A 13,597-nucleotide genomic window follows, 5' to 3' on the forward strand; every position below is an offset into this window, starting at 1 on the left:
TGTGTTCGATGAAAGGGTCCTGCAACGGGTAATTAACTCACAGACCGTCACAGCCTTGCGCCCTCCTGCTGCGTGCTGCAGGCACCATGGTTCATGAACATCCCTCCGGGATAATTCGAGACAGGCAATTGACCTTTGGGCTCGTCGTGTTTTCTTAAGCGCTGCCTGGCTGTAGTTACTCAATACACGGCCCCCGCCTCAGCGGTGGATTACACAATTCTGCGAGAATGGAAGGCTGTATCCTATCGCAGGCGGTGTTCCCATTGCATGCTGCTGAGGCATTTTTGTGGGGGTAGAAATAACAGCGGATGGGGAGGGGAAACATCCGCAGAACCAGCCCGGGCGAGGGGATGAGATACGGGCTGGGCCTCTTCAGATGGCTGTAACAAAGGAAAGAAATATGAGTTTGTCACGGGTTCGGCTGGTACGTGCCACTCAAAACCAGGAGAGCTCACACACACTTGCATCTCTGGTACCGCCTGTGTGGCGGTGTATAGTAAGGATGGTTGAACCAATTCAGAGAGAATCAAAGCCACCATGAACTCAATGCTGAACTGTAACCCCCGCCATAAGTCCATCTCTCTCCTGACTTCCTCATCATGGCCATTGTCTGAGGGCAGTCTCTGTCTCTGTTCGTAAAGATCTGTTGTACATAAGCTGGCCTGCTGCCTTGTGGCTGATAGAACACCCGTCCAGTACCTCGTGGGCAGATACCTTGTCAGAGAAGAGACCTAACTCGCTGCAAATGAATCTCAGAGCAGGAGCACCTTAGAAACTAACCAACATTTAGAGAATTGTGAGCTTTTGTGGGCAAAACCCACTTCCTCAGATGGGTTGGAGTGGAAAGAACAGAAACCAAGAGCTATATAGAACAGCAGAAGAGGTACCTGCCAATTGTAGGACCCATGTTAATGAGGCTAATTAAGTGGACTGGATGTCTCCCATTCATAGCTTTGGATGTGGAAATGCGGATATTAAAGGCAGGAAAAATTGCCTTTGTAATGCACCAATCAGTTAATGCCTTTGTTTAAGCCCAGGGTAATGGTGTCAAATCTGCAGATAATTTCCAGCTCTGCAGACACTCCGCAAAGGAACACTGCATTATCAATAAGGCATGGGGATCAGAGAGGGTGGGACAAGTGGGTTGATAGGAAATATACCATGCCAAGAAGCAGGATATTCTTGTGGCTAGGATGCTAGAGACCAGCATTCACGTCCCCGATCTATTGCAAGTGCTCCATGTGATCTTAATCAAGTCACTTAGCCTTCCTGTGCCTCGGTTTCCCAGCTCTCTATTGTCTGTTAGACCAGGGGCTTCCAAACTCTGAGTTGTGGCTTGTAAGGGCAAGTCGCTAGCTGACCACAAGACGCTTTGTTTACCTGCGTCCCCGCTGGTACAGGCGACTGCAGCTCCTGTTGGCCGCGGATCGCCGTTCCCAGCCAATGGGAGCAGCGAGGACTGGGACATCACTTCCCGCAGCTGCCATTGGCCGGGAACAGTGATCTGTGGCCAACGTGAGCTGTGATCACCCCTACCTGCGGGGGCGTAGGTGAACAAAGTATCATGCAGCCCGGCTTGGCCTTACAAGCCGCGACCAGAGTTTGAACCCCCCGGATTAGACTGTAAGTTCTTCGAGGCTGACACAATCTCTTACTCTGTCTCCGTGGGCCGCTGGGGTCTAGCAACATCCCAGCAGTGCAACTAAGAAGTGTCAGGAACTTACGCTGACTCGTCTTTTAAAATGACAACTGGAGATAAAGGCCCTTCTATTAGTTTCATGGCAGGCAGGCAGCCCCAGGCTACAGGGTCATCGAGGTCTCTCCGGGAAGCTCTTAAGTACATGAGCGCTTTGATCCCCAGCGTTCCCTGGGATGAAATGAGATGCTCGATTCATTCCCATCCATGGCCTCGCCTGGCCCCCGTTACCCTCTCCCTGCAGAGTTCCCTCTTTGATCCTGGGAGGACAGCTGAGGTTCGATAGCGGCGCAGATTAATTCTGAGCCGCGCTCAGAGCCCTGTTGCCAGGGGATCCAGGAGTATCCTAAGATCTGAGGTTTGGTGTTAATTATTATCTGAATGGCCCCTGGGTTGCGAGGGAGAAATTTGTCACCCAAGACTAGAATTTGCCACCCAGGGACTAAAAGGTAATTATTAAGTTAAGACAGTTTCAGGCTAGCCACGTCTGCCAATGCCAAGACTAGGCCCTTGTCTCTACTGCGGTATCCAGCCGGGTGTGTGTGTGTGTTGGCTGTTGTGTTAGAATACACAGCACCTGGTGCCTTGGAAGGGAAAGGTGATCTGAGATGCTGAATGCGCTGGAGCTAGAAAAGCAAGTCTGGGGCCTGCATTGGTACAGATTGCAAACCTGTGTTGCTTAAGGGGAAAATCTTTCTCCCACCCCTCTGTGGCACCCCAAGTTTCCTTGGGCATGGAGAGGAGACTAACTCGCACACAGAACCCAAACCCATGTGTTCCATGCTGGGACGATGACCCAGGCAGGAGCTGACCAGTGAAGCGGTGCTCATAGATTTGCTATCGGTTGAACCTCTCTAGTCCGGCACTGTCAGGGCCTGACTGGGGTCAAACCAGAGAATGTGCCGAACTACAGGAGGTCGACATTGTCTAGCAGCATGACCAAACTTTCCACTGCTTGCTGGGCTCTTCTCATTGCGAGGGGCAATTAGAGCTAAATACCAGCCCAGAACACTGCGAGCCAGGACTGGTGACTGTAAACAAACTTTATGGGACCATGGGAAACTTGGCCACACCCATGATCAGTGGACATCCGGGTAACTAACTTCATGCCGGACCACGGATGTTGCCGGACCAGAGAGGTTCAACCTGTAGCAGCCACACTAGGGCTGTGTCTACACTGGGCCACTTATTCCGGAAAAGCAGCCGCTTTTCCAGAATAACTTGCCAGCTGTCTACACTGGCCGCTTGCTTTTCCGGAAAAGCAATGACGATCTACTGTAAAATTGTCAGTGTTTTTCCAGAAAAACTATGCTGCTCCCGTTTGGGCAAAAGTCCTTTTCCGGAAAAACTGTTCCGGAAAAGGGCCATTGTAGACAGCCCAGTAGTCTTTTCCGCAAAAAAGCCCCGATCGCAAAAATGACGATCGGGGCTTTTTTCTGGAAAAGCGCGTCTACATTGGCCACGGACATTTTTCCGGAAAAAGTTGAAGAACAATGTTCATTTTGATCTAAGCGCCATTTTTCATCCAAAAAGTGAATTGATGAGAAAACGTCAGCCGTCTTTCTACTAAAGACGTTAATTACAAGAAGGAGGAGCCTTTGCTGGTATCCCCATGGGTTGGAGTTGTTTGGCTTGTTACGCCGAGCTCCAAGCAAGCAGGGCCTCTTAGTTTTTCAGGGGCTCTTGGCCCTCGTTTGACCAGAACAGCAGCGGGCAGCAGACTGAGTTCTTAAATGATCTTTTCCCTGACAAAAAAACACCCGGGGCTTGTACACGTGGTGAACACCCCGGTACAGCCCATCCCACGGTGTTCCTCTGCCCGTAGAAAGAGCGAGAGAACGGCTCCAACCTGGCGTTCATGTTCCGGCTCCCGTTTGCGGCCGGCCGAGTGTTCAGCATCAGCATGTTGGATACGTTGCTCTATCAGGTGAGAACCGGCGAACGGGTGATGCGGTTTTGCCGGGTGTGCTTCCGCTGCTGGGGCACAAGGGTGAGGGAGGTGAACAGGCATTCCGGCACCATAGTCCGCTCTTTCCAAGATGGCGTCCTCCTCCAGAGAAAGGTCCTAGCCGAGTGAAGGAGGAAAAGGCCTAGGGGATCCAGCCGGGGTCCCTTCCTTTCAGTCTTCTCTGTTGGAGGATTCACGTCGACCCCACCTCACCCCCAGTGTTTCCCTAGGCATCCATTGCTTGGGCCCTGTTCAGTAGCCAGCTAGAGCCTGCGTGAGGTAAATTAGGACATGGCAGCTGCTCCCATCAGCTTCCTCTCAGGAACATCTGCCTCACACACCCTAAGGACAGGGCCCTTCCATGCCTGCAGCCTCTGTGCTCTGCTCACCCTTTCTCCGCGCCGCTAGTACCCTTCCTTAGAACTGAGTGGCACCCCCCTATTCTGCATGGTCACAGTCTAGCTCAGGGACCCTCAATCCATTTGGCTGCATCCATTTCATATTTTAGCGAATACACCCCGCACCCAAATATACCCCGCACCCAAATATACCCCGCAATTTTTGCTATTTGATTAAAAAAAACCCCTGTATATGCCACGCACGAGTATAGCCCGCAGGAGAGACTCTGTGCATAACGGTAGTACAAAGCACCTGTAATCACCTGTTAATGAGCCGCAGCTGATGATGCAACGGTCTCTATTATTAAATTAAAATATGCTGCTTTCTTCAAGGAAGCGTCAGCATTGTCTTCCTTTCAGTAAAAAAACCCTGTATACCCCACGCACGAGTATAGCCCGCGGGGGAGGGGGGAACCAGGGTTTGTAAAAACGATTATAAGCCACAGGTTATATTCTCTAAAATACGGTACTCCACATGGGGCCCACACGCTAGCACTCTGTAGGGCATGTTTTACTTTTCTCTTGTTAATGCTGCTGGCATCCTCTCTCATAAAATCCTAGAATCCTAGGGCAGGAAGAGACCTCAGGAGGTCGAGTCCAGCCCCCTGCCCATTCTATATGTTAGAGAATCATTTAAAAAGCAAAGGCGGCATGCGTTAAACCAACTCCAACTGAAATCCACGGGCCATGTCCTCCCGGAGGAGAGGAAGAGAGAGCAGAAAAGAGCCACGCAGAACCGCTCTTAGTCATATCAGTGAATTCGCTTTTGGAAAGTGCCCAGGTCCCGCGGTTGTGGGCATCATATAAGAAGCAAATAGAAGAGAGCATGACCTCAGCTTCTTTCCAATTTACCATTATAATGAAGAGATGAGTTAGCGAAATCTTTTCTCCGACCTGGTCTCTCTCTGAATGTCTCCTGCCAGTCATTCGTGAAGGACTACATGATCACCATTACGAGACTGCTGCTGGGCCTGGACACCACGCCGGGTTCCGGCTACCTCTGTGCTGTAAGCGCTCTTGTTTCTGTCCCTTTCAAGCTGGGGTGGGATCCCACATGCATGGAGTTCCGCAGGTGAACGGTCACCCAACTGTCATGGGCAGGGACTGAACCTGGGACGTTCAGCCCCCAAACACAGGCCTCTTGAGCCATAGCTAAGAACTTCTCGTCACTGAGTAGCTGATTGTTGTACTCACTGGGGCTGGCCTCTAGAGGAAGACAAAATCACACCAACGAGGCCAGCGGTTTGGTCCCTCCATGCAATAAGAGTTAACGGTAACTCCTTTCCCAAGAGAGTTCGATGGGAACCCCATAGACCAGGGTTTTCCAACCTGTGGGTCGCGACCCAAATATGGGTCACCCTTACACTTCAAAAGGGTCGCCAAGTGTCTCCCCAGGAGGCTCTGCCCCTCTTCTTCCCCCCGTATTTGAATTGCCCCGGGTCACCAAGTCTTCCTGAATTGTCAAATTGGGTCTCCATCTGGAAAAGGTTGGGAACCGCTGCTCTAGACCATCCCTCCCCTTCTTGTGGGATCGCTTCAAAGCTCTGAGTCTCAATATCCCTGAGCCTTGGAGAAGTTCATCAGAGGATCCAAGCTCTGCAGCTTTGGGCCTTCTCGGGGCAGGATTTCCCTGTTGCCCCAGGGCCCCAGCAAAGAGACTTTTTCCCCCCTGTTGGTCAGATGAAAATCACGGAGGATGACCTGTGGATCCGGACCTACGGCCGTCTCTTCCAGAAGCTTTGCTCTTCCAGCGCAGAAATTCCCATTGGGATCTACAGAACCGAATCGCACATGTTCTCAACCTCCGAGGTAAGAAACCTGGGGGATCAGAAAACCTGACAGGCTGCAACCTTGATAGGAAAGATCCCTGCAGGGATCAGTCACTGGTGAACATGTAGAAATACGCCCAACATGTGTGCTCTGGTGTCAGTCACTCTGAGCTTGTAGCTGGTAGGGAACGGCTTTGTAGCCAGGCACAATCACGTCTAGTCAGGCAAGGAGAAATCCAATCAGAGCAGCTGATGAAGGAACATTTCCGCTAACAAAGGACCAGCTGGGCCAGGCTGCTAGTATTGCTATCCAAGCAGTGGAATTGAATGGGGAGGGAATAATAAACTGGGATGCACTAGCCCAGTGTGAAACTAGCTATTGGAAAGGTGGCTGGCTCGCAGGTCCCTTGATCATCTCTTCTAACATCTACATAGCCCAAGAGGATGTGGGGATACTCCTTTTGTTAAAAGACAAATAGGCCCCGGTGGCAGAGGTGTTTGTGTTTGTCCACCGCCTGGCACAAGGGGATCCTTGTGCCGAGAGGGCAGAATTAAGCACTACCAAAGACCCATGAAAAATCCTTTCATCGTCATTACTTAGGCCAGATCTACACTAGATCCAGCTGCTCGGCTTAAGGTCCACAATTCCAGCTGTGTAGAATACGTAGCTAGAGTCGGCTTACCTCAAGCTGAGCTTGGTGGTGTCCCTGCAGCAGGAGGCTGATTGGAGCAGACACTCCCATTGGCTTCCCTTGTAACAGCCACTGGCGGGGGTGCCCTCTGAGTTTGATTTAGCGAGTCTTCACTAGACTTGCTAAGTCAAATTCCGGAAGATCAATTGCGACAGGGGCCATCTTCATTTTAGTGTAGACAAGGCCTAAGTATTGGCACAGAAATAGGGCAGTTGGAGCTCCTCCACCAAGGCAGGCAGCCATCTAGGAGAAGGAAAATTCCAAGTTTAAACCAAGACCATCAGGCCAGGCCAACTAGTTTGTAAAAGTTGTGCCAATCACACGTGCTGTGTGGTCTGCACTGGGTAACTGAATAAGGCGTCGGGGAAGCAAGAACTGGTGTGGAAAGTAATGATTGGTGTTTGGAGCTGAGCAATCCTGGGTCCCTAGCCTTGTCCGTGGCTCACTGTGAGACCACGGACAGGCTAACGACCTTCCCTGCAGTGCTTTGAACTGGGGACGTGCTGGAGACGCCATGATTAATTATTATTGTTTGTTAGCTCTGGACGAGCTCACAGATCTTAAATAGTGGCTCCGAGCCGGGGGACTACAAAAAGCGAATCAGGCAGGGATGGAAACTCGGTGATCCACAGTCACGACTAACACATACTGCATCTTTACTTTCTTTTCTTTCCAATGCAGCCTCATGACATCCGAACTCAGGTGAGTGACCTTGTATTGAGCTTGGTCAGGGGGTTGGTTTTCTTTAGCATTCGCTGCCCTACTTCATGTTCAGCAAGGGGACGATCCAAATCCCTCTCGTGGTGCGGTGAGCAATTCGGTAGCAGCCAATGTGAGCAGATCGGGTTAGCTGGTTAGTGGCTCTGTCTGAATTTTGAAACGTGTGTGATCTAAAATAGGAATGGAAAGCACACAGCTGAAGGTTGGCAATTAATTAAATCCAGGGCACTATACATGAACACAGGGGTTACATTTTACGTTAGACATATGCTGTTATATCTGTCGTGAGGATGAAAGGGAAACCATGGAAGTTCAGCTCTTTGTCTTAGGGATGCAAAATTGGTTAACTGGTTAAATGGGGCGGGATTGCCAGGTGGAGCAACCCCCACCCTGCCACAGCAGTTAACTGTAACCAGTAAGCCTCATTCGTTAACCATTAACATCCCTAGTTTGGCCATCTACATAGCCAAACATCAACAGGTGTGTTGTAAGCAAAACTCGTGAAGTCATTCTGCCGCTCTACTCTGCACTAGTTAGGCCTCAGCTGGAGTACTGTGTCCAGTTCTGGGCGCCACATTTCAAGAAAGATGTGGAGAAATTGGAAAGGGTACAGAGAAGAGCGACAAGAATGATTAAAGGTTTAGAGAACATGACCTATGAAGCCAGGCTTCATGAACTGGGCTTGTTTAGTTTGGAAAAAAGAAGATTAAGGGGGGACATGATAGCGGTTTTCAAATATCTAAAAGGGTGTCACAAGGAGGAAGGAGAAAATTTGTTCCTCTTGGTTTCTGAGGACAGGACAAGGAGTAATGGGCTTAAAGTGCAGCAAGGGAGGTTTAGATTGGACATTAGGAAAAAATTCCTAACTGTCAGGGTGGTCAAATATTGGAAAAAATTGCCAAGGGAGGTGGTGGAATCTCCCTCTCTGGAGATATTTAAGAACAGGGTAGATAGACATCTGTCAGGGATGGTGTAGACGGAGCTTGGTCCTGCCTTGAGGGCGGGGGGCTGGACTTGATGACCTCTTGAGGTCCCTTCCAGTCCTATGATTCTATGATTCTATGATAGCCTCCAGGATTAGAGGTGTTTTGGGGAGAGGCGGGATTCAGCATTAGAGAAACGGTCCCTTGGTGGGAATGTTGGAACATTCGCAGAGAGCAGGCAAATGAAATCTCACCATGGAACTGTGAGGCTCCGCCCAGGATCATACAGGTTCCATGAGGTAGCACTTTCAACATGCATGTTTCATAATGTTGGGGAATGCTGATTGGTTGGCCGTTGGCAGAAAGATGTCCACCAAGGCGGGGTAGAACGGGGAGCTGATCACAACAGAGCCTTGTTCAAGCGAGTACCGGGTCCCACAAGTGGCGTCAGGCTCTGGCAACGGAAACGGAAAGGTGTTTTGTGCATCCCCTTATGTACTGCTGGGACTTCCAGTCGCAGATCTCAATCAACATCGAGGACTGTGAGGATACAAAAGACGTCAAGGAGCACTGGCACATCAAGACGAGCCATCACAGGAACTCCTGCTCGAGCGACCAGTCCGAGCACCCTTTGCTCCGGCGTAAAAGCATGCAGTGGGCACGCAGGCTGAGTCGGAAAGGCAATAAGCACACGAGCAAGACGGCGGAGTGGATCAGCCAGCAGCGACTGAGCCTGTACAGAAGGTCGGAGAGGCAAGAGCTCTCAGAGCTTGTCAAAAATCGAATGAAGCATCTGGGTTTACCGACCACTGGGTATGGTAAGTAGGATTCGTTCTTGCTGACGCTTAATGGCTTTTCCAGCGATGGGCCCCGTTCACAAGCTGATTATGTATCCGTATCTACTCGATCATAAGCCCATTCATTCATAAGCCTCCCCTCAAGTTACAGGGGAAAAAAATTAAAAACACAATGACCCGTTCATAAGCCAACTCTCTCTCTGCTGTTTGCAAACTTCTGGTCCCAGCACAGCAGCGTAAGCCGCTGGCACTTCGGAATATTTTGTTACACGAAGCATCTTCAGGCTGCTAGTGTCTTTGAGTCTCCGTTTCCGGCCAACAGAAGTGGCAGGAAGGGGCAGTCAGCATGTTGCTCAGCCCACACTGCTTCCCGCAGCTCCCATTGGCTGGGAACAGCAAACAGCAGCCAATGGCAGCTGACCCGATCGTAAGCCAACCCCCGTTCTTTACCGTGTGATTTTTTTACCAAAAAAATTGGCTTATGATGGAGTATATCCAGTAAAGTAGCATCTAGCCAAACCAGACTCATTCGGGGTATAAAAAAAATCCAAAATGAAGCCTCCAACTTGTTCACAGCTCTGCATAGTACATTCAAACTCAGCACCCCCATCAATCAGCAGACCTCTTACCTTGTAAATCCCAGAGGACGGAGGCGTGAAGGGGCTTGCTTTCAGACACTGGCCTTTGTGTCAGCTGGAACAAATAGTGGTGGACACATCTGTAATTATTTGCGGGTGCAATGGATGTGTAAGCACCTAACAAGGGAAATAGGGGTCTAAATGATCTAAATGATGGGTGCAATATTTCACTCACTAATTATTTGTGTCTGTAAAATTGTTGACCAGCCAAGGATAGACTGAAAATATAGGCCCTAACTCTCTCAGGAAGCTGACCTCAGTATCCATTTGTAATCGTTTCTAATGTGAGTATCTGAGACGTCTATCCCCCCCAGCAAAGCATGGAAGAAACGAACTCATAGGCTGATGCAAGATCCTGTTATGTTTTTTTAAACCATCAGCAAATTCTCTCCTAGAATTTTTTTTTCAGTAGCTGAAGAGCTGATGAGTGTAGGACTTAATAGCTACGTCTACACTGGCATGATTTTCCAAAAATGCTTTTAACGGAAAAGTTTTCCGTTAAAAGCATTTTCGGAAAAATCGCATCTAGATTGGCAGGATGCTTTTCCACAAAAGCACTTTTTGCAGAAAAGCGTCCGTGGCCAATCTAAACACGGTTTTCCGCAAAAAAGCCCCGATTGCAATTTTCGCGATCTGGGCTTTTTTGCGGAAAACAGTACTGTGCTGTCTACACTGGCCCTTTTGCGCAAAAGTCTTTCGGAAAAAGACTTTTGCCTGAGCGGGAGCAGAATAGTATTTCCGGAAAAGCACTGACGATTTTACATGAGATCGTCAGTGCTTTTTCGGAAATTCAAGCGGCCAGTGTAGACAGCTGGCAAGTTTTTCCGCAAAATCAGATGATTTTGCAGAAAAACTTGCCAGTCTAGACACAGCCAATAAATCTTCAATTATCTCACAAATCTGTCAGTAAAGCAAGTAATCTACAATATAATGAATTTGCATAATGTATGAATCTCTCAGTGCAATTATTATCTTTTTGAAAGGATTTTAAATGGATGTTAACCCAAGTGTGTGTGTCACCCTTTTTGGACAGTAATCTATCCCCTGGTTATGATGAAATCTGTAGCCCCATGAGCTCTTGCTTGTTTGTTTGTTTTGAAGCCATCCCATGCAGCCTGTTTGCCTCCATGCTAGGAAACCCCTCCCTTTCACGGTCGGGAGCTGGCTCCCTACACACGCTCCAAAGGGGCTCTAGCCTCGTAAACAATAACACAAGCCAAGAGCATTATTATCCTTCAGGCTACGATCGTTTTGCTCAGTGGGATTTCTGGAACTGGCCTGACCCTTGCAATCCGCTCCGGGAGGGATTTTAGAGTCCTGAGCTCCATGTTGATTGCGTTGTTGTGACTTTTCAGACATGGGAAACAGAAGGGCAAGAACTTAGAAATACATTTCGGGAGGGTGCGGAAGAATTGGGAAGGAAACAAAGATTTGCCCAGTGCCTGCGCCAGTGCTGCAAGCTTAGTGAAGGAAGACCGGATTGTTCTGACGGAAGAGACGGGATGTTCTGTGGAGGAATGGGGACCCGTGGAGCATTTCTCCCATCTGTCTTTTGCTCCCTGTTCTTGGGCAATGTTCCAATGGTACCGCGAGAGCGTTTCACTTCCCCGGTAGCTAATTGGAGCAAGACGAGGAGTAGGGCTGGATCCGTCACTCCAGTCCTGGAACTGACCACACTTTGGCACACTCTGAGCCTGTGCAGAGCCTCGTTCTAATCACCAGTCGGAGCAGAGCCTTACACAGTAAAGGCTGAGGGATGAGAATGGACAACCCCTAGCGCTATAGGGGTGTGTCTCCACAGCAAAGTGATTTCAGAATAACTATGCAGGCAGCTACGCAGCCATTGTGCTATTCCAAAATTATTTTGAAATAACGGGCGTCTTATTCCAACTTTTGTAAACCTCATTCCACGAGGAATAACGCCTCTTCCGACACAGCTATTTCAAAATAAGGCCAGTATAGACGCTCCACTGCATCTATTTCAAAATAGCCCCTTCCCAGGGCCCTGCTAAGTTATTCCACCTGGGGCTCTAAATCGAGACAGCACATCTACATTAGGGGAGCCGGCCTCGGACTAGTTTTGAGGCTTCCCTGCAGTGTAGACGTGCTATTTCGGAATAAGCTATTTCAGAATAACTATTCCAGACTAGCTTATTCCGAAATAACTGTGCATTGTAGACGTACCCCAGCTGTGCTCTGAATCGGAGGGCTATTAGAAACCCAGAGACAAATAGTGAAGCCTGCTTCACTATATGATAGAGGGGGAGCCAGGTTAGTCTGTAACTTTAAAACCAACGCACAGTACTGTGGCACCTTAGAAACGAATAGAATAGAATAGAATAGAATAGAATAGAATAGAATAGAATAGAATAGAATAGAAATCTAAGATGCCGCAGGACTGTTCACCTTGGAATGACATTGTGTTGAACAAGCTGCGTGGCTCCAGAGATGATAGCATCGCACTCTTCAAGCCCTGTCACCCAGAATGCTTCCATAACTGCAGCTAGAGCAGAGGTGGGAGACCTAAGGCCCAAGGGCCAGAGGTGGTCCCCAGCTTGCCTGGATTGGGCCCCCAGGGCTCAGGAACAGTGTTCCCGCTAAGATTTTCCATCCGTGAGCGGAGTGAGTGTTAGCTTGTGCACCAATATTTATGTCATGTGCACAGGGGCCGCAGCTCCACTGCGGCCCGGCTCCAGTTGCGGCACATGGGGTAGTCCCCCATCACGTCGCCCCAGCCGCCAGAGCTTCGCCCCTGCCACGCTGACCCCCGTTGCCGCCAGGGATTCTCCCCAGCAGACCTGCTGCAGGCCAGGACTCCCATACGCCGCCTGGGGCTGTGTGATGGCTGCACCCAAGCAGGGCCGTGGTGCTATTTTTAGCACCACCACCCTGGCCCAGTAGCAGCTGCGCCATGGCCCCTGCAGCAGTCCCAGAACATGGGGCAGCCACCTGCCATATGGCCCCACCCACAGGAGCAGCTGGGGCCATGGCTGCGTGGCGGCTGCTAGGGCTGGGACTCCAGGTGGGTCTGAGGTGCTATTTTAGTATCACAGTCCAGGCTCAAGCTCCCAGCTGCTGTGTGCTGGCTGCCTCTCTGTTCCTGGGGTGGGGCAGATACCTGCCACATGGCCCCGCGCAGGCAGGCACCTTAAAGGAAACCGCGATCAGGGCTCCTCCTCCTCCCTCCTGCCCCTCCCCCTGCACACTGGGGAGCCCGTGATGGTGCTCCACCACCTGCTGCCTCCTGCCCAACTAATTTTTCTGTGGGTCTGCCACCCCCTGACCCAAAAAAGGTTCCCTGCGCCTACTCTAGTCTACTAGCACGAGCATCACCAAGCCAGCTGGTTTGCCTACGGATAAAATCTCACAGCAGGTCATCTGCTGGTGGGCCATGGTGTTCATGGGAGAGGGGAGTTGGCAGTAAGAGAGGTTAATGATATCCAAGTTAGTTGCTCACGGACAACATGTCACTAACATGCATCACCACTAAGCCTCCAGAGCCCAGAATTAGACCTAGGAGCAATCTACCTTCTCCAGCACGGTTGTTTCCTGTAAGAACGGCAGAAAGAAGGATCCAATCCCGTAGCCAGCAAAGGCAGTTCATGGATTCCCGTTTTTGCCTGGAGTAAGTGTGAAGGATTACCTCACCACATTCTTCTCAGTCTGCTCCTCCCTCTCTCCCCTCCCCCCATTAATATCCCAAGAGTTTCTGCTGCTTGTTCTGTTCAACTTGCCGCCTTTCTTTAGCCAGGGCTCCACGTCTGTAGCACAGCTGATGACACTGCCTCCTCGTCTTCGAGCAAATGCTCAAAGAATTACTGTCCTAGATTATGGTTGGCTGCTCTTCTAGAGCCTTCAAGGCAGATACAGAAGAACTTGCATGGATTTGCGATAACAATGCCCCCAGATGTTATCTGAGGGACTACGAGAGCATTTATCAAATAATGGAACAAGCAAACCAAAAGAACGTGTTTTCTCTTAATATTGGGCAAGTAGGGAATGTATCTCTCATACTG

At 50.0% G+C, this 13,597-nt stretch overlaps 1 protein-coding gene across 5 annotated transcripts in view; it reads left to right on the plus strand.

Annotated features, from left to right (window-relative positions):
• Positions 1-13,597, plus strand: part of KCNT1 (potassium sodium-activated channel subfamily T member 1) — a 234,670-nt gene that overhangs the window by 204,191 nt on the left and 16,882 nt on the right. For 4 of the 5 annotated variants that reach the window (XM_075905515.2, XM_075905514.2, XM_089772975.1 and 1 more), the window contains 5 exons: positions 3,522-3,623; positions 4,966-5,049; positions 5,723-5,851; positions 7,185-7,205; positions 8,661-8,964. In XM_075905515.2, coding sequence (XP_075761630.1) covers positions 3,522-3,623; positions 4,966-5,049; positions 5,723-5,851; positions 7,185-7,205; positions 8,661-8,964 — 640 coding nt within the window. The remainder of the gene's footprint in view (positions 1-3,521; positions 3,624-4,965; positions 5,050-5,722; positions 5,852-7,184; positions 7,206-8,660; positions 8,965-13,597) is intronic. The other variant, XM_089772974.1, reaches the window with a different exon arrangement.

The sequence above is a fragment of the Pelodiscus sinensis genome, chromosome 23, assembly GCF_052426305.1.
Source record: "Pelodiscus sinensis isolate ZL-2025 chromosome 23, ASM5242630v1, whole genome shotgun sequence".
Classification (NCBI taxonomy): Eukaryota; Metazoa; Chordata; order Testudines; family Trionychidae; genus Pelodiscus; species Pelodiscus sinensis.